The sequence below is a fragment of the Pristiophorus japonicus genome, chromosome 12 (genome assembly GCF_044704955.1).
Source record: "Pristiophorus japonicus isolate sPriJap1 chromosome 12, sPriJap1.hap1, whole genome shotgun sequence".
Classification (NCBI taxonomy): Eukaryota; Metazoa; Chordata; class Chondrichthyes; family Pristiophoridae; genus Pristiophorus; species Pristiophorus japonicus.
In genome coordinates, this window is record NC_091988.1 from 21,109,900 (window position 1) to 21,135,902 (window position 26,003).

At 40.0% G+C, this 26,003-nt stretch overlaps 1 protein-coding gene across 6 annotated transcripts in view; it reads left to right on the forward strand.

The window, feature by feature from the left end:
- Positions 1 to 20,525, forward strand: part of magi1b (membrane associated guanylate kinase, WW and PDZ domain containing 1b) — a 500,813-nt gene extending 480,288 nt beyond the window's left edge. For all 6 annotated transcript variants that reach the window (XM_070895208.1, XM_070895210.1, XM_070895209.1 and 3 more), the window contains one exon: positions 18,018 to 20,525. In XM_070895208.1, the coding sequence (XP_070751309.1) occupies positions 18,018 to 18,748 (731 nt within the window). In that variant the 3' untranslated portion in view covers positions 18,749 to 20,525. The remainder of the gene's footprint in view (positions 1 to 18,017) is intronic.
- Positions 20,526 to 26,003: the final 5,478 nt, after the last annotated feature.

Genomic DNA, 26,003 nt, shown 5'->3' on the forward strand with positions numbered 1-26,003 from the left:
TGGGTACCTAGTCGCCCAGCACAATGTTTGGTTTATCCAGTGGCTATTGAATTGAGATTTAAAATGGTTACAAATACACTTATCAGTTAGAAGCAGTGCAACTGGCATGAGGTTTGGTTTGTAGATAGGACAGCAGATGTAACTAAATCAACCCATCACTTTAAAGGAATGCTCCAGAGAATGCTCACTGAAGCACATTTGTACTCTTCGAACTACTCCAAGAGCTAAAAAGTACATCTGGATTGTTGGCTGAGAGGCATTTGGTTGTTCGAAATAACAGGCCCAACACTGAAGTGTGAGGAATAGAGACTCTATGTAACTATTCCCCAAGTCACCTTAGATCAGCTTCAAGTGTCAGCATACTCGAAGAAACGAGAAGATAATTCAAACACTGGGACAAGTATTTGGGAAATTAAAATGATCATTTAAGTGTCTTTAAGTACCAGGTTTCAAATTTTAACTTACAATCTCAATCAGATTTTTAAAAATTTAATGGCACTAATGTCCTTTTCGTAGATGTCCCCTGAATATTTCTTCACTGAATTCCCTGTGTTCCTAGATTCCATTATACAGGAATGGTTGCTGGATCTGATGACTTTTTTCAGAAAATATTAAGTGAATTGAAGTTCCCTTTTCTACCCAATTTCTTCACTTTGTCAATTTCAGCCCCAACCGAGGTTGTCTGATGATGTAACCAAGGTCACTTTTAGAATCCCAGAGATGTTCCACATAAATGGATTTTAATCTCTCTATTGATTGGACAAATCAAATTGGTCAGGAGAGCCTTGAGGAGGAGTTCATAGAGTGCATAAGGGAAGGGTTCCTTGAGCAGTATGTAACGAAACCAACCAGAGGGCAGGCTATCTTGGATCTGGTCCTGTGTAATGATACAGGATTAATAAACAATCTCCTCTTAAAGGATCCCCTCGGAATGAGTGATCATAGCATGGTTGAATTTCAAATTCAGATGGAGGGTGAGAAAGTTTGATCTTAAACCAGTGTACTAAGCTTAAATAAGGGAGACAATCAAGGTATGAGGGCAGAGTTGGGTAAAGTGGACTGGGAAAAGAGATTAACGTGTAGGACAGTTGATGTACAGTGGCGTACATTTAAGGAGCTATTTCACAACTCTCAAGAAAAATATATTCCCGTGAGGAGAAAAGGGTGTAAAAGAAAAGAGAGCCATCCATGGCTAACTAAAGAAATAAAGGACGGTATCCAATTAAAAACAAGGCCATAAAAAATGGCCAAAACTAGTGGGAGGCCAGAAGATTTGGAAGCATTTAAAAGCCAGCAAGGAATGACTAAAAAATGATTAAGAAAGGCAAGATAGACTATGAAAGTAAACTAGCACGAAATATAAAAACAGATAGCAAGAGTTTCTATAGGGAAAGAGTGGCTAAAGTAAATGTTCCACCTTTAGAGGACGAGACTGGGAAATTAGTAATGGGGAACATGCAGATGGCAGAAACTCTGAACAAATATTTTGTATCAGTCTTTACGGTGGAGGACACTAACAATATTCCGACAGTGGATAGTCCAGGGGCTATAGGGGGAGGGAGGAACTTAACACAACCACAATCACTACAGAACAAATTGGAAAACTGCAAATGTAACGCCCCTATTTAAAAAAAGGAGGCAGATAAAAAGCAGGAAACTATAGACCAGTTAGCCTAATATCTGTGGTTGGGAAAATGTTGGAGTCCATTATTAAAGGAGCAATAGCAGGACATTTGGAAAAGCATAATTCAGTCAGGCAGAGTCAGCATGGATTTATGAAGGGGAAATAATGTTTGACAAATTTGCTGGAATTCTTTGAGGATGTAACGAACAGGGTGGATAAATGTGAACCAGTGGATGTGGTGTATTTGGACTTCCAGAAGGAATTTGACAAGGTGCCACATAAAAGGTTACTGCACAAGCTAAAAGTTCACAGGGTTGGGGGTAATATATAGCATGAATAGAGGATTGCTAACTAACAGAAAACAGAGAGTCGGGATAAATGATTCATTCTCGGGTTGACAATCAGTGACTAGTGGGGTGCTGCAGGGATCAGTGCTGGGACCCCAACTATTTATAATCTATATTAACGACTTGGATGAAGGGACTGAGCGTAACGTAGCCAAGTTTGCTGACGATACAAAGATGGGAGGAAAAGCAATGTGTGAGGAGGACACAAAAAATCTGCAAAAGGACATAGACAGGCTATGTGAGTGGCAGAAATTTGGCAGATGGAGTATAATGTTGGAAAATGTGAGGTCATGCACTTTGACAGAAAAAAATCAAAGAGCAAGTTATTATTTAAATGGAGAAAGATTGCAAAGTGCTGCAGTACAGCGGGACCTGGGGGTACTTGTGCATGAAACACAAAAGGTTAGTATGCAGGTACAACAAGTGATCAGGAAGGCCAATGGAATCTTGGCCTTTATTGCAAAGGGGATGGATTATAAAAGCAGGGAAGTCTTGCTACATTTATATAGGGTATTGGTGAGGCCACCTGGAATACTGCATACAATTTTGGTTTCCATATTTACGCAAGGATATACTTGCTTTGGAGGCAGTTCACAGAGGGTTCACTAGGTTGATTCTGGAGATGAGGAGGTTGACTTATGAGGAAAGGTTGAGGAGGTTGGGCCTCTACTCACTGGAATTCAGAAGAATGAGAGGTGATCTTATTGAAACATATAAGATTATGAGGGGGCTTGAAAAGGTGGATGCAGAGAGGATGTTTCCACTGATAGGGGAGACTTGAACTAGAGGGCATAATCTTAGAATAAGGGGCCGCCCATTTAAAACTGAGATGAGGAGGAATTTCTTCTGAGGGTTGTAAATCTGTGGAATTCGCTGCCTCAGAGAGCTGTGGAAGCCGGGACATTGAATAAATTTAAGACAAAGATGGACAGTTTCTTAACCGATGAGGGATTAAGGGGTTATGGGGAGCGGGCAGGGAAGTGGACCTGAGCCCATGATCGTATTAAATGACGAAGCAGGCTCGAGGGGCTGTATGGCCTACTTCTGCTTCTATTTCTTATGTTCTTTTGTTATGTTAAATAAATGAAAATGACTAATTGCATTAATTTTCACTGGCAAGCTGGGACAAAACTAGCAAAGCTTCAAAATTCAAGCTTACTAAATTTGGTTCTTGAATATAATGCAGTGTCTATTCTACATATAATGTGGACTACACAGGAACAGCAGGATCCAGATATCTGCAGTATGTGGGTGTAATAAAAAAATGTTGTATCATAGATTTGTGTATATTGTATGAAAGCTCTTTTTAAATAAACTATTCTGCAGCCGTTGCAACCTGAACCTTGCCATGTCTCTACCCTCCTGTCCTCCCTTAACTTCTCCCTCCATATAAACTCTCCTACCCATGTTCACGGCCATCCATTCGATCTTGCCATCCCAAGTGTGGCCTTCTTTTCCCACCGTCTCAATCACAGATAATGCCATTTCTGACCACTTCTTTGCATCCTTTATCATTTGCATCCCCATTCCAACCCCACTTCCTTTAGCATCTACACCTGGAAACACTCTCCCCAAGGTCACTTACAACAACACTTCAAAACCACCGAATGTCTAGCTTTGGCCTGCCATTTGCCACAATACTTCTGCAGTTACCATTCTGCTCAATCACACCCTCACCTCCACCCTTGATGCTCTTATCCACCTTCATCATTCTCAACCTATCTGAAGCCTTTGCCATGGTTGACTGCAACATCTTCCTCCAACACCTCCTTTGTTGTGCGGCTGAGTGGGACTGCCCTCGCCTGGTTCCTTTTTTACCTATCCAGTCATAGCCAGAGAATCTCTTGCAATCTCTGGAGTCCACCAAGGATCTATCCTTGGCTCCCTCTTATTTCTCCTCTGCCTGCTGGCATCTGGCAACATCATCCGCAAGCACATCGGGCATGTATGTTCAGCCATGAACTCATTGAATGGCGGTGCAGGCTAGAAGGGCCGAATAGCCTACTCCTGCACCTATTTTCTATGTTTCTATGACATCCAGCCCTACTTCACCACCACTTCTCGAACCATCCTCTGAGTTGTCTGACTGCTTGTCCAACATAGAGTCCTGGATGAGCTGAAATTTCATCCAATTAAACATTATGAAGACCAAAGCATTGTCCCACCACAAACTCCATCCTCTTTTCTAGCCACTGTCTCAGACTGTACATAACCTCTGCGTCCTATTTACCTTGAGCAGAATTTCCGGCACCATATATTCTCCGTCACCAAAACTGCCTACTTCCATCTCCGTAATATTGCATGTCTGCACCCCTTCCTCAGCTCATCTGCTGCTGAAATCCTTATCCAGGCTTTTGTTACATCCAGACTCAATCATTCAAATGTTCCCCTGGGCAGCTTCGCATCTTCCACCCTCCATGAACTTAAGCTCATCCAAAACTCTGCTACCTGAATCCTAACTCGCAACAAGCCCCGTTCACCTATCACCCCTGCGCTTGCTTATCTACATTTGGTCCTAGTCCCCGAACGCCTCCATTTTAAAATTCTCATCCGCATGTTCAAGTCCCTCCATGGCCTCACCCCATCCCATATCTAACCTCCCCCCGCCATACAATCCTCCAAAAACTTTGCATTCCTCTAGCTTTGGCCTCTTGTCCAATCCCCCCTTCCTTCACACCATTGGTGGCCGTGCCTTCTGCAGTATTGGCCCCTAATCTCTGGAATTCACTCCCTAATCCTCTTCACTTCTCTAGCTCTCTCTCCTCCATTAAAATACTCCTTAAAACCTACCTCTTCCCTGTCCTAATGTCTCCTCCTTTGGCTCGGTGTCATTTTTTTGTTTGATTATGCTTCTAAGACATTTTACTACATTAAAGGTGCTATATAAATGTAAGTTGTTGAGGGATGTGTTGAGAAAATAGAAAGCATTTACTTAGAATTTAAATTTTTTAGCTTTAATCTGGTTAGGGATATGAATTTTCATAAGTTTGTTTTACTATTGGACTGGCAATTGGTAATGGATTGACTATTACTTATGGTAGCATGCTGTTCTTTTAAATAGAGAGGAACAGTGGAGCCCAGACAGACCAAACTCTAGAATTCAATGATTGTAGAGTCGTAGAATCATACAGCAGAGCAGGAGGCCATTCGGCCCATCATACCTGTGCTGGCTCTCTGAAAGAGCTTCTAATTAGTGCCACTCTCCTGCTCGTTCCGCCAATTTTTCCTTTTTACATAGTTATCCAATTCACTTTTGGAAGTTACTATTGAATCTGCTTCCCTCACCCCATCAGGCAATGCATTTCACATCATAACAACTGGCTGAGTTTTTTTTTTTAAATCTCCTCATCGCCCCTCTGGCTTTTATGCCAATTATCTTAAATCTGTGTCTTCGGGTTACTGACCCCCCTGTCAGTGGAAAAAGTTTCTTCCTATCTATACTTTTCAAACCCCTCATAATTTTGCGCACTTATATTCGATCTACCCTTAATGTTATTTGCTCTAAGGAGAGCAATGCTAGGTTCTATAGTCTCTCCACATAACTGAAATCCATCATCCGTGATACTATTCTGGTCATTCCCTTCTGCACCCTCTCCAAGGTCTTGACAGCCTTCCTATAATGTGGTCCCCAGAATTGGACACACTACGCTAGCTGAAGACTAACCAGTGACTACTTGATTAGCATAACTTCTTTGTTTTTGTACTCTCCGCCTTTATTTGTAAAGCCAATGATCCCAGGCTTTTAACTGTACCATATTTGTTTCCATTCTCCACTACCCCACCCCCCCTCCCCCCACCCCCAATTTATTCCCATCCCCTCCAAGTATTGATTCCTTTGCTGGTTTAAGTTCCACACACTCCAATTGTGCTCTGCTACGTGGTCCAAGTGGCCATTCTTAATGTCTGAGCCTCACCACTGAGCGTCAGAGGGCTATTCAACAATGAGATAGAGATAAGAGATCATAGCCGAGCCCAATCTTATTCCAATGCAGCATCTACATATGTGCACCTTTAGAATTAGAAAGCATGTCTCTTCTTTTCCCTTCCCAAATCTACAATTGCTAATACCACTTGTGACTGTTGTCTCAGCTGAGATTAGCGAACCCCCAAAATAACTTGTTTGATCTGTATGACTCAGGTACTCACTGCCTTAAAACAGCTGAGCGATCATGAAGCCCATGATGTGAAAAATTAATAGTTGCCTTGTCTATTTCTTCTCAATGCCACTTGATACTTTCACTCTGAGTCTCCCTAGCTCGTGACTGCATGATCGTAGCCAGATTATTGGACACAACACTGAGTTTCGGCAAGGTGCCTGGCCTAATTGATAGAAAAGAAAGAAAATCTTGCATATACATTAGTATCCCTTCTATGAGGCTGAAGAGTAGTGCTGGTAGAAGCTATAGTGATGATTTCTCTGTCCTCTTGGCTGCTGACTATTTCAGGGAGCAATGTGGAGAAAAAAGTACTGGCCAAAGTTCATTTTATTCAAAAAAAAATTGTTAAATAGAAAGAGTACCTAGACATTATATATAACTATTCATTATAATCCTCATATTTGTGGCACTGTGCTCATCAGAAGATGATCACTGTTTTGATGCAACAAAACACCTTCCCACGATTTGTAACCTGATTAATGGGAGCTTAAATATGAAATGGGAATTATTATTGCATTGAATTTAATGCACAGAAACAGGCCATTCAGCCGGTGTTTATGTTCCACATGAGCCCCCTTCCACTCTATTTACCATCTCACCTTATCAACATATCCTTCTACTCCTTTCTTCCTCCTTCCCCTTAAATAGATCAATGCTACTTGCCTCAACCACTTCATGTGATAGCTAGTTCCATGTTCTCACCACTCTCTGAGTAAAGGCATTTCTTCTGAATTCCTTATTGGATTTATTAGTAGCTATCTTATATTTATGACCCTTAGTTTTGGATTCCCCCCAACCCCCCTCTCCCAACAAGTGGAAACATCTTTTCCACATCTACCTTAGAAACCCCTTCATCATTTTACAGACCTCTATCAGACCTCTTCTCAGTCTTCTCTTTTCAAGAGTAAAGAGCCCCAGACTGTTCAGTCTTTCCTGATAGTTCTACCCTCTCAGTTCTGGTATCATCCTTCTGAGAGTACCAAGGGGATAGGGCAGGAAAGTGGAGTTGAGGTCGAAGATCAGCCATGATATTGACTGGCGGAGTAGGCTCAAGGGGCTGTATGGCCTACTCTTGCTCCTATTTCTTACGTTCTTATGTATATTTGTTTCACTTTCGTGCTTCTATATCTTTTTTGTAATATGGAGACCAGAACTGTGCATGGTACTCTAAATGTGGTATAATCAAGTTTAACGTAACTTCTCTGCTTTATGAATTGTATTCCTCTTGAAATGAACCTCAGTGCTTTGTTTGCACTTGTTATGGCTTTGTTAACCTGTGTTGCTACTTTTACTGATTTGTGAATCAGTACCCCTAGATCTCTTTGCACCTCTAATCCATTTAGATTCTTCTTTTCCAAAGAGTAGGTGGCCTCCTTATTCCCCCTACAAAATGCACCACCTCACACTTGCCTATATTGAAATTAATTTGCCATGTACATGCCCATTCTGCAGGTTTGTTGATGTCTTCTGTTGTTGCAGTCCTCCTCGGTGTTAACTTTACCCCAAATTTTGATATTCTTCCAATTCCTGAGTCTAAGTCATTAATGTAACTAGTGAACAACAGTGGCCCCAGCGTCGATCCATCCCTGTGGAACACCACTTTCCACCATCTGCCAATCGGAGTAACCACCTTTAATCCCTACGCTCGGTGTTTTCTGTTTTGTCGACGGTTTGCTATCCATTCTACTTGTCCCCTGACTCCATATGCTCTGATCTTAGTCTACTCGTGCTATCTTATCGAAGTCCATTAAAAGTCCAGTAATAAAACTGCAAAGTAGAATTGCAATAGAATTAACAAAATCAAAACTACTTACGATTTTGAGTAGGATGTGTCTAATATCAACTCCTGTTTGCTCCTTGTGGGAGCTGGTGATGTTTTAACATATAACAAAAATTGTTCAAGAGGTGGAAGACATTTTTTTCTATTTTTTTGTTGCAGGAAATATCCCTGCAGTGACCCACTAATCAGTTCAGAGAGGTTCTGTATGCGTGTGTATTAGCTTAAAAACCTTATTACCCGCCTCCTATTTAAGTACAGCATTACTAGTTAATGAAAACTGTAGAGTTAGTTTTCATTTGATACAAAAAGAAACGCTTCTTAAGTAATTGTAATGTTTTGCCTATTAATGCTGCTTATTGCTGGGATTTGTAGTCTGATCCTAAAATCTCCCAAATTTAATATTTTAATCAGACAATAACTCCCAACACACACAGCAAGTCAGTTAAATAGCACAAAGCTTCAGAGGCAACTGTATTTAGTCAGGTTTATTACTGTAAAGCTATTCCAATGCACTCCTGGCTGGCCTTCCACGTTCTACTCAACGTAAACTTGAGATGATCCAAAACTCGGCTGCCCATGTCCTAACTTTCACCAAGTCCCATTCATCCATCACCCCTGTGCTTGCTGACATACATTGGCTCCTAGTTAAGCAACGCCTCAATTTCAAAATTCTCATACATGTTTTCAAATCCCTCCATGGTCCTGCCCCTCTCTATCTCTGTAATCTCCTCCAGCCCCACAAACCATTCTCCCCCGCCCCCGCGATATCTGCGCTCCTTTAATTCTGCCCTCTTGAGCATCCCTGATTGTAATCATTCAACCATTGGTGGCTGTGCCTTCTGTTGCCTAGGCCCTAAGCTCTCGAATTACCTCTCAAAACCTCTTTCCTCCTTCAAGACGCTCCTTTTAAAACCTACCTCTTCGACCAAGCTTTCAATCATCTGCCCTAATTTCTCATGTGGCTTGGTGTCAAATTTTTTTCTCTTATAATACGACTACAAAGTGCCTTAGGACATTTTACTACATTAAGGGCGCTATAGAAATACAAGTTGTTGTTGTAATCTTTTAACACCTTATTTACTGCAAAGTTCTAATCTGAATTCAGAAACACCGATTGATTTTCTGTTTGCTCCGCAGAGTCATTGAAAAGAGGACAACCGGGTATTTGGAAGTATTTGAGCCACAATAAAACAAGCTGAATTCAAATAAATGACAGGGACATGACAATAATTGCTGGAATGGGATAAGCCTGGCGTGTGTCATAGCAGCTAATGTTAGAGAAGGCTCTTGACTGAACTGGTCAGTTCAGCTTGTTCTCTGACACTGCCATCAAAGCTGTAAACAGCACACTGCTTAGTGGTAATTAATTGAGTTTCTACCATTCAGCTAGTTCAATAGTTAAGGAATTGTTCAGGCTGGAAGTTGTTAGGACAGGAATGAATAACCTGCTTTGGTTTAAATACCATCTGTCTGCTGGTTACATGCATCAGTTGGACCGATTAAAACATCCGTGCTTCCTTGAAAACAGTTGTTTGATGAGGTTCGGCCCTTGAAGCTTTCCACTGTCTGCATCCTTTGCTTGCAAAATTAACATTTTTCTAGCGATCATCTGTTTGATTCAGTTTGCTTTACATAGGTTTTATGAATATTTTGTCACTGTGCCTAGCTTGTGTCTATTTTAGTATGTTTTGTTTTAAATATAAATTCTGAGCTTAAAGTTGTGGAACTGGTTATGCAAAACAGAAATAAGCTTTGAATTAATAAAATCTTGAGGTCTATTTTCTTCAGCCGCTAATGTGAGAAAAGAAACTTCTGCGAGTATATAATAGGTTTTCCTGTTTTATACTCAAAATGGCTTTTTTTTGTTCACAACTTGTATGCTCACAGCGCATATATACCCCGTAATATTGGGTATTTAGATCCCATTAATTTACAGCTTATTTCTGTTCAAATCAGTGCACAAGTGTTTTAGAGGAAAAATCTTACTACATTCTAAGCTGATCTATGATTGTCCTTGTCCTCACATGATTCCAAACTAAAATTGAATCAACTTATCCATAGAAACCAATTGGTATACACAAATCCAATTGAGCCCATTGTAAAATATGTTTGAATAATTATATAAAGTGAGTGTAGTCTCAAGGAGGAAGCATTGAATAGTAAAACTGTTGCATGAGCTTGGGTCACATCGAATCACTACTTGTGGGAAGTGTCGGAAACTCTTTATATAGATGACAGTTACTTCTGCGCGGGTTCTCCTGATTGTTCGCCGTAACTTTGACAGAAGATCAGTGGAAACCCTGGAGAAATGGCTCTTCTGATGCATAGGCCCAATTAGATAAAGTCCAGTAATGAGCAGTCAGATGGACTCCCGACAACAGCGATACTATATCTATTTTTTTTTTTGGCAAAGAAAGCTAGCTACTAGCTTGCCAGTATTTCAACACAATGGCAGTTCAATTTGAAAAGGAAAATGTTGTATATCATAGAATCACAGAAATTTACGGTGCAGAAGGAGGCCATTTGGCTCATTGTTTCTTGGGTCTTCTGTTTGCTCCCCATACAGCCCTATTTGTCTTTTGCTCTGTTGTTCTCCTGCCCTCCCATTTCCTGCTGTCTTGTTGCCATTATCAGTTGCCAGTGCAAAGATGCAGTGCTGCTCCTCTCTCTCTCTCTCTCTCTCTCACTATTCAGTTAGCAAAAGCATTCCATCGTCCCATCAACAAAAAGAAGCCCCACTGAATGCAGCAGAGCTGTAACTTGGATGGAGCTCTGTTACTAGCACTGTAGATGATGGGGAAGTCTTACCTGCTTCCTGCTTTCTCCGATTGAAGCGGGACAAGAAGCAGCATTGCACCCTTGCACTGGTAGCTCTGTAGCCCAAGTATTGGGGATGGATGTGCAAAGACCTGATTCAGGTTTGCATGCAAGCAAAAGACTTGCTTAAAAATAAGAATAATTGCACTGCAGGTGCCATCATGGGTTTAGGAAGGGCGGGAGGTGGGATTCAGGAGACCTGTATACAACTGGGATTTGTTTACAAGTTGGCTTCCTTGTCTTGATAAATTTGTTTGGGTGAGTACCAAGCTCGAGTATAAATAAGGAAAGATTTCTGTGGCTACCACTCTTGTGACTGATACTTCGGTTTCCTCTACTTTGTTATTTAACTTTATTCATACAGAATATGGAAAAAAAAATCAAAAGTTGACAAAAGTATTGGCCTTTTGGAATCTCTGTTCCCCGTCTAATACTTCATCCTTTCAAAAGAGCCAAAAATAATGAAGTAATTGGATGCACAAACCCTAATTCCTTTAATCAGTACAACATTTAAATCTTAATCAGTATCAAGTCATTTGAATGTTTGAGGGTTATGGATAAAAATAGTTTTTTTTAATTAAAGATTACTATGCACTAATTTTCTTAGAATGATGTAGACTCCATACATTTCTATTTTTATTTTGTTTCTCAGAGCTAGAGCTGCACTGAAATCTTTTAAATGAACTGAAATCTGCTGATAATGTATCACCTTCTGTGGAGCCTTTTGCTGTGTTTGCATTGCCAGTGAAACACTAGCAGTTTCAAATGTTGACTTTTTGTTGGTGTGAAACAAGTTGTCCTAACACAAATATGCACATGCAGTCGGCCATCTCTTCATGTACAAAATACTCTACATGATCTGTTTGCCCACATGGATTTTGTTGCAGAGCAACAGAAAAAGGATGAGCCAGGCTGTTTTTTGTAAAGTTGAGGATATATTGTCTTATAGCAGAAGAACATGAATTCTTTATTCCCGGTAGGAAGATCATAATTTTGAATTTGAATTGTCTGTTTCTTAAATCTGCCAATCATGATCACATGCTTCTCATCAGTTCTATAAGGATCATATGAGCAAGAACAACATCAAAACGGTGGGTGAATGGTTGGGATCGAATCTCCAGTCCTTTGAAGGCTCAGACGAGGTTCATTTATTTTTTCTCCAGTCGAAGCTGTTTTTTAGGGCATTTTTTTCTATGGACCATCTGCGGCTGAAAGAACAGGTGACCTCCTTCCAACCCAATACCAATCCAAGTCTGTAACCAGCTACTTGGAGATGTGTGAGAGTGACACACGAGCGAGGAATAACCCTTGGTCCGATTTCCCCCATCTCCATGTGGAGAAGTATCGGGCTTGCAGTCATTGGGGTAGACATTGTATCCGCTGCCCGTCATTGGGGTAGACATTGTATCCGCTGCCCGTTACATGCCCGTTGCACTTCTATTGACTTCAGCGGAACTGATTATTGGGTGGGCCATATAACGAATTTCTACTCCAGTGTTTTTCTGGGGACAATGTAGTGTTCAAGACTATTTAATAAATTAAATGTTACATTCCAGAATAATCAATTTAGCTACCGTTGGCTTATGTCAGTAATGATTAAGTAACCTGTGATCCACTATGCCAACTGCCAACATGAGATCCCCAGAGTGACTACCTCGTTTAATCACTTTCAAATGCCAATTTCTAAGATTCTCCAAAGGAATTGGTATTGGACGCATTTGCTGTTGTTTACTCTGAGTTGGTGTCTTCCAGTCAGTTCCCATTCAGTCCCTGCTAGACAATTACCCTCTCACAAGCCCCTGTCCTCTCAAGTGAAATCTCTTGCTTCCCAATGCTCACGGCAGAAGTACTGATAAAGATAAGAAATATATGTGACTGGAGTAATGTGGAACATCACGTCTATTAATTTATTAATATTCTTATTAATATTGTGCTATTATGTACAAACCTCATTTCCGAGCATTATTGCTGAATATTGCACAGCTGTATTGTGCAGTGGGTTAGTTCAATATTATTCTGGCATTTTGAAAATGAATTTATTTCTGTAGATCGTTGATGGATAAAGACACCATATTGCTCAATTATATTCCCGTGTGTATGTAAATTACCATGACCTTGCAGGCCCATACTCTTCTGACTGGTCTAATGTGGAATGAATAGATTCTCATTGGTTGACAGCAACTGTGATGGTATTGCTGCACTCTATAACTAATCTCAGTTACACTACCAGATGGAGCATGTTAATGAGGCATTGCAATCTGCAGAGTTAAGGAGCATATTGTATATATATTTGAATTCCTGATCTATTTCTGTCACACTAATTGTGCCTCCTTCCAGTTAAGTGCAAAACGTCATTGATAGTTGTCTGAGAGAACTACAGATCCTTTGAAGCTTACTAATTCAATGAGAGATTCCCTTTTTCCCCTCAAATATATAACTTTCTTGTATGTGTCTTTTTATAAATTAGACTATTCAAAAATTTCAGCAGCTTTTCAGACTGTTACCCTGGTTTGTCTCATACGATGACTCTGCTGTGAATGGCCTGTTACCTTTTACACTCAGCACATTTATCATTCAGTGTATCCCACCCTCCCAGCTGCAGGAGGATATATGGTAGACAGTGGCCTGCAAGGGAATAAAAATAGATGAAAATAAATCTAAAGAATTAAAAAAACAATTCTATGTTTAAAGGATTACGAAGCTGTAGTATTGGAGTTTGGAGGATGCTGTATTTGAGTACAATTCAGTACAGGCCATCATGGAACCAGCATGTGTGGTGAATGTAGGAGTATGCTACAATGCAGCAAGTTTTGTCAGCCAAAGTTATGAATTAAACACAATAAAACTGATGTTGATAAACAGTTTTAGCTTTGCTCTTAGATTATATAATCGATTCAACCCACAGAGTTTACTGCATTGTAATCTACTATATTTATCACACATACACGTTCCAATATGGCTAGTGCTAAATTGTAAATGGGTGCCGCATCCTGCAAACTCCAGCACAAACCTCCCTATGCATTACTGTATGTGTTATATACAAAAATAAAATTTCTAAACATTTTATGGCAAATCTGTAACTAAAGATTGAAATAAACAGACCCTTACGAGTGTATCATGTGGCTCCGGCTGCAGTAATACCGCAATGCGATGGCAGTGATGGAGTTTTATTTCACTGAATGTTCGAGTAATTCTCTGGGTTTTTTATATTATAGACATAAAATAATATAATGGAATAAATGTTCTCTCACTGGGATCATTTTTGTGTGCGTGCAGAACTTAGCTTTGTACTTAAAACCAAGAACAAGGTATTTTTAACACCACTGTTATATATTTTTTAAACAATCTAACATTTGGTCAATTCTAGTTCATCAGGAATATTCACGAGATTGATTTGTATAATCAAGTTTTGTTTGCAACAGGACCTAAGATTGTTGTGTGCCATCATTTTACATCATTTATGGCTGACTTGTGGAACAAAAAATAAATCTTTACCAGAATTTTTGGAAACAGTTCCCCATATTTTAAATATATAAATTGATAAATAATGTAGCTGCGACAATCCTGATTGAAATGTATGATATACATATTTCCCAATTTAGATATTTACAATTGTTATATTTCTACTTCAAATATTAGTAAACTATGGAAGAGTGAATGAGCCATGCAATGGGGCGGTGTGGATAAGTTTGATATATGTGTTTACTTAATGATATGAACAGTCCACAATGTTCTCCCAGATTATTTTGGAAGTCTGAAGACTGGTTTGAAGTGGCTTTCATTCAACTCATGATGAAACTAACAATGAACTTTTTCCATCATAAACATCCCTGAAAATCTGTCAACCATCCCTTTAATGCAATCTGAGTGTAACCCTTTCACCTCACCAAAATATAATCAGCTCTTCAAACATCTGTCTGCCCCAGCAAAACTGTCGTTGGTGAGGACAAAGACTTATCATGTTCAAATCTGAACTTTGACTTGCTGATGTAAATTACACACATACGATTCCAAGAAAATATCCTTTACACCCTTGTAAAACTGCAGTTTAAATGAATAGTTGCAATGCTTCGTGTTTAGGCAGGATTGTGTAAAATGACGGCACACCACAACCTTGGTCCTGTTGAAATCACTTCATTGTATAAACCTATTGTTCGTGTTTGCACTTGTAGTGTAATAACACAGAAAGGGAAGAGTTATGTGTCATCTTTCCTTCCATTTGTAGAGTTATCGACATGGCCTTTCATCTGGTAGTTGCTCTGTTGTGGGACTTGTTTTAAATTCTAAACATCATTGTGTTGAATAGACATGCAAGACATGCACACTGTATCTGGCATATATGGAAAGCAAGAAATTGATCACCGATATTTTTCTAAACCAATTTCCTGCACAGAATATTAAGAGGTGAAGTCCATTACCAGTTGCCATTATTGCACAGACTGCCCTTGACTAGTTTTTTAAAAATCCACAAATCTGAAAGGAATTTTCAAATTGTCTGATGCTATTCATGCAAATGAAAACCCAGTAGGGATCGATTACATGGTCAAGGAGTTCAGGCACTCTAAATTGTGAGAGTGAAGCTCAAGTGGGTTTTGAACATCTATTCAACCCATGGTTTAGTTAACAGACAGGAGGGTCTAATTTCAAATTGTGATTTAGAATGTATGCTAGTGTTTATATAGTAGAGTTTCACTCTTTCTGTAATTGGACCTTTTGTTAACTTATTTGTAGCTTGGTGGTGCTATTCTGGCTTCTGCTAGAAGGTGAAGATCATGACACATAATGTTACAGAACTATTTAGTTTTCGTGACATCTTACTACATGGTTACAGAAAAAACTAACCTGTATTAATTATATTGAAATATTTCTATCAAATATATATTATAGAAGAGAGTGGATATCTGCAGGTGAATTATAAAATGGTTATCCAGTCAAGGACTTCAGATGTCACTAGTCATGAGAGTTAAATTTGAGCAGTTCGGTTTTTGTTTTTGTCTGAACCCTCAGGTTGGATACATTTGAAATTCACTTATATGTATGTTATAATTTATACTACAAGCCAAATATTGAGTTTTCATTTAAAATGGTTTCCTACTCTAGCTAATGATGTTTGAAGATGAAAGCAATGCCTCATGACACAGGTCAAAAAGCATTATTGATTTCATAATGTAGGACCTCAAGGTGTAATGGCTGACATTATGTATTGCTATTTCCCCCCCATCATGGATTACCAGAGAATTCATTATCGGATATCAATTATTTAGGGGAGACTTATAATTAGGAACGTGCTCTGCTGCAAGGCAGCAACACACTGCAGGATTCCAATTACATCGTAAACTGCAAGATCGAAGGTTGTGGTTTATTACGAGCCTGAGATGCATTACTGCTTTGAAACATTAGTGCTTAGCAGAAATTGATATTGGAATTGATTAGTAAGTTCCTGGGCAGAAAACACCTGTAACTGTACCACCCTGCCTCTATGTGGCATTCTATCTAAACTGGCTGAGAATTAATCATCCATCTGACGCACGTGAGCACCAAAGACAAACAGGTAGATGATGCAAACTCAACTTTCTTGTTAAGAGCCAAGTACTTGATTGCCATAATTTCTGACTTCGAAAGATTGATTTATTGGAAGTTAATGAGTTTTGTTGCTTAAAATAGCTATATGTCATTTGAGGATTTTCTTATGCCTGAAGTAAAGGCTCCTGCCATAGTACTGTAGGTGCAGATTTAATATTTTAGCAAATGTAAGTATTCAGTGACCATAACACTGGACTACTGTTCTACTGGAAACATATTACATAAGAACATAAGAAATAGGAACAGGAGTAGGCCATACGGCCCCTCGAGCCTGCTCCGCCATTTAATAAGATCATGGCTGATCTGATCATGGACTCAGCTCCACAACCCTATTTTCCCTTATCGTTTAAGAAACTGTCTATTTCTGTCTTACATTTATTCAATGTCCCAGCTTCCATAGCTCTCTGAGGCAGCGAATTCCACAGATCAAAAATCCTCTGAGAGAAGAAATTTCTCCTCATCTCAGTTTTAAATGGGCAGCCCCTTATTCTAAGATTATGCCCCCTAGTTCTAGTCTCTTCAATCAGTGGAAACATCCTCTCTGCATCCACCTTGTCAAGCCCCCTCATAATCTTATACGTTTCGATAAGATCATCAGTTGTTATTCTGAATTTGAATGAGTAGAGGCCCAACCTACTCAACCTTTCCTCATAAGTCAACCCCCTCATCTCTGAAATCAACCTAGTGAACCTTCTCTGAATTGCCTATTGATCAATAGTTTTTGTGTGTAACATTCCACTTGGTTAGTATTTTGAAGTTGGGGTTCTACGTCGTAGAGAATCCAGGAGTGATTAAATTCTCACGGTTTGAGAGTAATTTAAAAAGCAAGATAGGGTCAGTCTTTCACAAATGACTACTTAAGTAATGTTACTTTGTAAATCTGTTGCAATCAATAGGAATGATGAAAGAATTCAAAACTTTTTTACATTACAAATATCACATTCATAACATATACAGTAGTGTTAAAGTTTGAATTGAAAATGACTGTCAAAAGTCATTTTAATTGAGGCAGCCATCAAATCCTGTACAAAATCCTTATGTATATAAGCTTAGATTGTCATATATTTGAAATATCATGCTTGTGACATTAAGATGCATTGCCCTTGAAATGGCTTTGTGGGATATGCATTCGTCTGAAATTCCTCTCTCTGCTGCTTGAAAAGTTAACCCGTTTAAAATAAATGAGCTAACATCTTTATTGAAATAGTGGAGAGAGGAACTTTAAATGAATGTGCTAAACATCAACAGCCTAGTATCCCAGTGTATAATTTCAGGGCAAAATTGATAGAGTTTTACCCATCATCCATTTTGTGCTATGATTGATATAGAACTAATTGATAACACTATGCAAAAAAAAAAAGTTCCTTTTAACCTATATTCTTAGACAATCTATACACCAATATTCTTTACATTGATGAGCACATAATTCATTAAAAATTATGAAATATTTACAACATTTAATATATTAAATGGCAAATTGCAGTCAGTCAGAGTTTAATTTAAGGTTATTCATTTAATAAAATACATATAGTTAATTAACAAATGATTATTTACAATGAGCGGTCATACATGAAATTCTTCTGGGAGAATAGTTCCAAGGATGTTAGTAGTAACAGAAAAATTGAGGGGGTACTTTTTTTAACGGACCATGTTAAAAGATTTTACTCTTATCAATACTTGAACAAAATTATCTTTCTTTTATCTTTCAGACCCAAACAATGACAGGGGCAGTTCCACAACAGGTTCACAAAATGTACCGGAAGTGAAATACTTATCAGAAAGACGACCTCATCCATCACTGGAATCCAGTTATCCACCAGAAATTCACAAATCATCACAGCACAGGGAAAGGAGGATTAGTGAACAAGAAGAGCCAATAGGCAGAAAAGAACACAGCAGACCAACCAATGAACACCACAATACGACCTGGAATGGTACTTCCAAAAGAAAAGAAAATGTACCCGGAAGGAGGAAGGACAGATCACCTGATAGGAAACAACGTCAAGAAAGGAAGGCAGAGAATGGATACCATCGAAGATCTCCCGAAAGAGGTAGGGAAATATCAAGGACGACAGGTCAAAATATGGAACGGAATGAAAGATCTCTTGGCAGACATAAGGAGGGACCGTCTGAAAGCAGAAAAAGATCACCCGAAGGGAGATGGGAAGATTTACCTGATAGAAGGAGAGAAAGGTCACCTTACAGGAAGAAAGAAACGGCAGTTGAAAGAAGAAGAGAACGGTCACCTGATAGAAGGAGACACAGGTCACTAGACACAAAAAGAGACAGATCACCTGAAAAAAGAAGCAAAGGTGATGAAAGATTGAGGCACAGAGATGAACATAACACGGAAAAAAATGATTTTACCAGAAGCTCTAGGCAATCCCCACAGCCTAGAAGGAAGGCTGTTAGAGAATGCAGCACTGATCTCAGCATCTGAATGAAAGATTATGCACTGGACAAGTCAAGTTCTGTCTAAAAGGACAACATAGGTTCTCTGAAAAGATCCCAAAGTTGATTAGAGTTTGTCAGCTTGAAAAGACTTGAGGCCTACTGATGTAAAAAAAATTACAGAATACATACAAAAATGACACTGTACATATGTCAGGAAAATGTTAACAGTAAAATGTGCCTGACCCAACACAAGCTAGGGATTGCTTAAAAGGAAAATAGTATTGAAATTACATGTCAAATGTAAGCCTTAATTGTATTATTGATTTTAGATAACTTGCCAGATATTTTGTTAGTTCTTGGGGTGTCTCCAACATACTAATGAAACAAGACGACATTAGCACAAAATGATTGCACTTTGTCGAAACACTATGCCGTTTTAATACTAAGTATTTTTCTACATCACACAAAAAGTTTGGAGGCTTTCCAAAACATCTAAAAATTGATGGGTATGGTATTTAAACTGGTGAGTTGCTGACCAGATAACTTAAAAGAGCAAGCTTCTAAACTGGAGTAATATGACTCATGATGCTGATATACTTATGAAGGAGAGAGTGTGTTTAGACCAATAGAAAAATGGCTAAAACGATTGTGCAGACTTTAGCATCAATTGTAAACAGGTGGTTTATTCAAAATTCGAAGTGGAATAGTAATGTAGGTTCATTTGATAATTTTTATGCCAATTGCAAAAGGGGACTGTGTGGTGGAAGGTCTGCTGTGGCACTGCTTGAAAAATGAGAGGAGAAACTGCCTAGCTGAGCCATGAGGATGCTCTTCATTACTGTTGAACCACTAAGTGAGCTGCTTTCAGTGCTTCAGTGTGTATATGTATACTGTTCACATTTCCATTACAACACAATGTAAGCATTGCAAGTTCTATCACTGTTGTTGCCATGGTACTGTACAGATGTATGACTAACCATCTTGTGTACAAAGTTTAAATTGTAATTAATAGAGCCTGTTGGAAAATGTTGCCTTTCTTGTAAAAAGAGCAAAACTATGGCAGAACTAGTTGTGAGGAATGTGATCGTGTTTATATTTCGGAAATGGAACAAACTGATTTATGGGACATATTTTAAAGTAAAATAATTCAGGTATATAAAACTGTTTTCAAAAGGAATACTATATCAGTAATTATTAAGTTTTTGTTGGTTTTGAAATTCTATTTCTTGATGGTGAACTTGCCTGTATATTATAAAACACTTGTATGCAGTGTGTGTTCTTTAAGCATTAATTCTTGCAATGTGCTATAGACCTAATGTTCCGCTATGTAGATTGAAAGCAATATATGGGCAAATCTTTTTATAAAACACTATGCATATATAAATACTACATTGTTCGTAGCTTGACCCATGTGGCTATATACATAGCTTTAGTGTAGTAAAGTATAGTAAGTAGATGTTAATATATCCGTATAGCTTATTCCCCATCCCCCCGCCTCCCGAAACAGATCACATGTATATGTAGCTACAAAAAGAAGTCTGTGAATGCTATTTTTATTATCAAATAAAATTTTCCATACAAATTCTTCAGTTTAGTGTTAGTGAGTGTCATGAAGGGTCTGTCCTGTTTTCTACTATTTGATTGTCTTCCAGGCTATATTTTTATAAGATGCTCATAAATGATTTATTGATGTTTTATGTTCCACTGTTACCTCGATCTACATTGTTTCATTATGCACACCTTGGATCAGATACTCGAGAGATAGAGGGTTGAAGGGGTAAAGTTGCAATATATGATTGGCATTAAATAGATCTTTAAAGATGGGCCTGACAATCGTTTGTCTCTGTTTCAGCCTCAAGATATGTTAACTTGCATTAGGAATGTGCTGCAGGTTACCAACAATGGATTTTTAATGTTGGTTTCACAGAAGAAAGAAACCATTTGCATAGTCATCCTGCATGATACAGATTTGATGGCAACTCGTATAGTTATAAATGTGTATACTTAGTGACAGTAATTGTAATTATAGACCTCAATTGGTATACAGTTGTCACTAATACAATCCATGCATGGTTTCCTGTCTAAAATAGGCTGTTTTCCCACAGAGTAAGAGAACTCTACTGTTGTCTTTGAATTCTCTTTCACAATTTTGGAAATTTCTACTATTAACATGGGAACATTGTTAAATAATTTACAAGAGCCACATGATTATTAATTGAACACAAATCCTCAATCAGGAGTGTAATAAAAAAAATGTTGAGAACAAAAAAAACAGTTAAGGAGTTTGGAATTATTTTCTTGGATTGTGAATAAATGTACCAATAGCTCCAAAATGGAATGTGCCAGCAAAAGATCTATTATTAATATTATAAATAATAATCCAAGTTTTTCCCTGTTGAAAGACTGCTCATTAACTGAAAGATCTACACTACAAAAACCACACTGACAGCTATAATATAATATATATTCTATATATATATGGACAAGTCTGAAATGTAAATGTTATTTCATCAGTGCTGTTTTCAACATGTGAAATTAACACCCAGTATTCATACCGTACAATCTTGTATAAATTCCATGAACTACCCGGCACATAATTTATTGACAAATTTAAACCACAGTTGGTGAGACTATCTTCTAAAATGTTACATCATAATACCAAATAGATAATATTCAGTAACCTTTAGTTTTGAAAGCAAGAGTACTAGGTTTTATTTTTGCAATGAGCATTGACAGTAACAAGAGATGCAATGCACACCGAAGATATCTGTTTAAATATACTTCCTGTGTGTTTTCATGCTGCCATCATTATTTTGCTGCAATGTTTGGAAGAGTGGCCACATACAGCGCCTGCAGTTCCAAATGACCATCCTGCTGTGTACGGAGAAAGAGAGTCAGACTGAACACTGTGAACTCAAAGTAAAGTGTGACCATAGTCTTTTATTGCAGGTCTCCAGAGTGCCTCTCCAACCTCTGAAGCCTCCTTAAATACCTGTGCTCCCAAGGGATGATGGGATCCCTTGGGACTCCAGGGGATAGAAACATAGAAACTAGGTGCATGAGTAGGCCATTCGGCCCTTCAAGCCTGCACCACCATTCAATATGATCATGGCTGATCATTCACCTCAGTACCCCTTTCCCGCTTTCTCTCCATACCCCTTGATCCCTTTAGCCATAAGGGCCATATCTAACTCCCTCTTGAATATATCCAATGAACTGGCATCAACAACTCTTTGCGGCAGGGAATTTCACAGGTTATCAACTCTCTGAGTGAAGAAGTTCCACCTCATCTCAGTCCTAAATGGCCTACCCCTTATCCTAAGACTGTGTCCCCTGGTTCTGGACTTCCCCAACATCGGGAACATTCTTCCCCCAACTAACCTGTCCCGTCCTGTCAGAATCTTATACGTTTCTATGAGATCCCCTCTCATCCTTCTCAACTCTAGTGTATAAAGGCCCAGTTGATCCATTCTCTCCTCATATGTCAGTCCAGCCATCCCTAGAATCAGCCTGGTGAACCTTCGCTGCACTCCCTCAATAGCAAGAACGTCCTTCCTCAGATTAGGAGACCAAAACTGAACACAATATTCCAGGTGAGGCCTCACTAAGGCCCTGTGTAACTGCAGTAAGACCTCCCTGCTCCTATACTCAAATCCCCTAGCTATGAAGGCCAACATGCCATTTGCCTTCTTCACCACCACCTGTACCTGCATGCCAACTTTCAATGACTGATGAACCATGACATCGAGGTCTCGTTGCACCTCCCCTTTTCCTAATCTGCCACCATTCAGATAATATTTTGCCTTCGAGCTTTTACCACCAAAGTGGATAACCTCACATTTGTCCACATTATACTGCATCTGCCTTGCATTTGCCCAATCACCTAACCTGTCCAAATCACCATGCAGCCTCTTAGCATCCTCCTCACAGCTCACACCACCACCCAGCTTAGTGTCATCTGCAAACTTGGAGATATTACACTAAATTCCTTCATCCAAATCACTAATGTATAATGTAAAGGGATGGGGTCCCAGCACAGAGCCCTGCGGCACTCCACTAGTCACTGCCTCCCATTCCGAAAAGGACCCGTTTATCCCGACTCTCTGCTTCCTGTCTGCCAACCAATTCTCTATCCACGCCAGTACATTACCCCCAATACCATGTGCTTTGATTTTGCACACCAATCTCTTATGTGGGACCTTGTCAAAGGCCTTTTGAAAGTCCAAATACACCACATTCACTGGTTCTCCCTTGTCCACTCTGCTAGCTATATCCTCAAAAAATTCCAGAAGATTTGTCACTGCTTTACAAATGCGCTGCTATTTCATCCTTAATAATTGATTCCAACATTTTCCCCACCACTGATGTCAGATGAACCAGTCTAAAATTACCCATTTTCTCTGTCCTTCCTTTTTAAAAATGTGGTGTTACATTTGCTACCCTCCAGTCCATAGGAACTGATCCAGAGTCGATAGACTGTTGGAAAATGATCACCAATGCATCCACTATTTCTAGGGCCACCTCCTTAAGTACTCTGGGATGCAGACTATCAGGCCCCGGGGATTTATCGGTCTTCAATTCCATCAATTTCCCCAACATAATTTCGTGCCTAATAAGGATATCCTCAGTTCCTCCTTTTCACGAGACCCTTGGTCCCCTAGTACTTCCGGAAGGTCATTTGTGTCTTCCTTCATGAAGACAGAACCAAAGTATTTGTTCAATTGGTCTGCCATTTCTTTGTTGCCCATTATTAATTCACCTGAGTCCGACTGCAAGGGACCTACGTTTGTCTTCACTGATCTTTTTCTCTTCACATATCTAAAGAAGCTTTTGCAGTCAGTTTTTATGTTCCCGCCAAGCTTCCTCTCGTACTCTATTTTCCCCCTCCTAATTAAACCCTTTGTCCTCCTCTGCTGAATTCTAAATTTCTCCCAGTCCTCAGGTTTGCTGCATTTTCTGGCCAATTTATGTGCCTCTTCCTTGGATCTAACACTATCCTTAATTTCCCTTGTTAGCCACGGTTGAGCCATCATCCATGTTTTATTTTTACTCCAGACAGGGATGTACAACTGTTGAAGTTCATCCATGTGATCGATAAATGTTTGCAATTGCCTATCTACCGTCAACCCTTTAAGTATAATTTGCCAGTCTATTCTAGCCAATTCACGCCTCATGCCGTCGAAGTTAGCTTCCCTTAAGTTTAGGACCCTAGTTTCTGAATTAACTGTGCCGCTCTTAATGAAGAATTCTACCATATTATGGTCACTCTTCCCCAAGGGGCCTCACACAACAAGATTGCTAATTAGTCCCTTCTCATTACACATCACCCAGTCTAGGATGGCCAGCTCTCTAGTTGGTTCCTCGACATATTGGTCAAGAAAACTATCCCTAATACACTCCAGGAAATCCTCCTCCACCGCATTGCTACCAGTTTGGTTAGCCCAATTAATATGTAGATTAAAGTCACCCATGATAACTGCTGTACCTTTATCGCACGCATCCCATTTCTTGTTTGATGCTGTCCCCAACCTCACTACTACTGTTTGATGGTCTGTACACAACTCCCACCAGCGTTTTCTGCCCTTTGGTATTCCACAGTTCCACCCATACCGATTCCACATCATCCAAGCCAATGTCTTTCCTAACTATTGCATTAATTCCCTCTTTAACCAGCAACACCACTCTGCCTCCTTTTCCTCTCTATCCTTCCTAAATGTTGAATACCCCTGGATGCTGAGTTCCCAGCCTTGGTCACCCTGGAGCCATGTCTCTGTGATGCCAATTACATCATATCCATTAACTGCTATCTGCGCAGTTAATTGGTCCACCTTATTCCGAATACTCCTCGCATTGAGGCACAGAGCCTTCAGGCTTGTCTTTTTAACACACCTTGCCCTTTAGAATTTTGCTGTAATGTGGCCCTTTTTGTTTTTTGCCTTGGGATTCTCTGCCCTCCACTTTTACTATTCTCCTTTCTATCTTTTGCCTCTGCCTCCCTTTTATTTCCCTTTGTCTCCCTGCATAGGTTCCCATCCCCCTGCCATATTAGTTTAACTCCTCCCCAACAGCACTAGCAAACACTCCCCCTGGGACATTGGTTCCGGTCCTGCCCAGGTGCAGACCGTCCGGTTTGTATTGGTCCCACCTCCCCCAGAACCGGTTTCAATCTCCCAGGAATTTGAATCCCTCCCTTCTGCACCACTGCTCAAGTCACGTATTCATCTAAGCTATCCTGCGATTCCTACTGTGACTAGCACGTGGCTCTGGTAGCAATCCTGAGATTACTATTTTTGAGGTCCTATACTGTAATTTAGCTCCTAGCTCCCTAAATTCATCTTGTAGGACCTCATCCCGTTTTTTTTACCTATATCGTTGGTACCTATGTGCACCACGACAACTGGCTGTTCACCCTCCCTTTTCAGAATGTCCTGCACCCGCTCCGAGACATCCTTGACCCTTGCACCAGGGAGGCAACATACCATCCTGGAGTCTCGGTTGCGGCCGCAGAAACACCTATCTATTCCCCTTACAATTTAATCCCCTATCAGTATAGCTCTCCCACTCTTTTTCCTGCCCTCCTGTGCAGCAGAGCCACCCACGGTGCCATGAACTTGGCTGCTGCTGCCCTCCCCTGATGAGTCATCCCCCTCAACAGTACCCAAAGCGGTGTATCTGTTTTGCAGGTGGATGACCGCAGGGGACCCCTGCACTACCTTCCTTGCACTGCTCTTCCTGTTGGTCACCCATTTACTATCTGGCTGTGTACCCTTTACCTGTGGTGAGACCAACTCACTAAACGTGCTATTCACGTCATTCTCAGTATCATGCATGCTTCAGAGTGAATCCACCTGTAGCTCAAGTGCCGCAATGCGGTCCATCAGGAGCTGGAGGCGGATATACTTCCCGCACACGTAGTCATCAGGGACACCGGATGAGCCCTCTGGTGGCTGTACTGAGTAAATACAAGTGTACCTATATAACGCTCCCCGCCCCCCAACCCCCAAAAGTCAATAGTGTAACTATTTACAATGTGAGTCGATCTGGGGCAGTTCAGCAGGTGGGTTCGCAGTGAGTGAGTGGGGTCTCATGTGGTAGCTAAGCAGGACTCGGGATAGGCGAGTCTGCAGTTACCCTCTTCAAGCCTTGCTTGATGGTTTGCACTGCTATCTCTGCCTGACCATTGGACGCTGGTTAAAACGGGGCAGATGTGACATGTTTGATCCCATTATGGGTCATGAATTCTTTGAACTCAGCACTGGTAAAACATGGCCCGTTGTCGCTCACCAGGACATCGAGTAGGC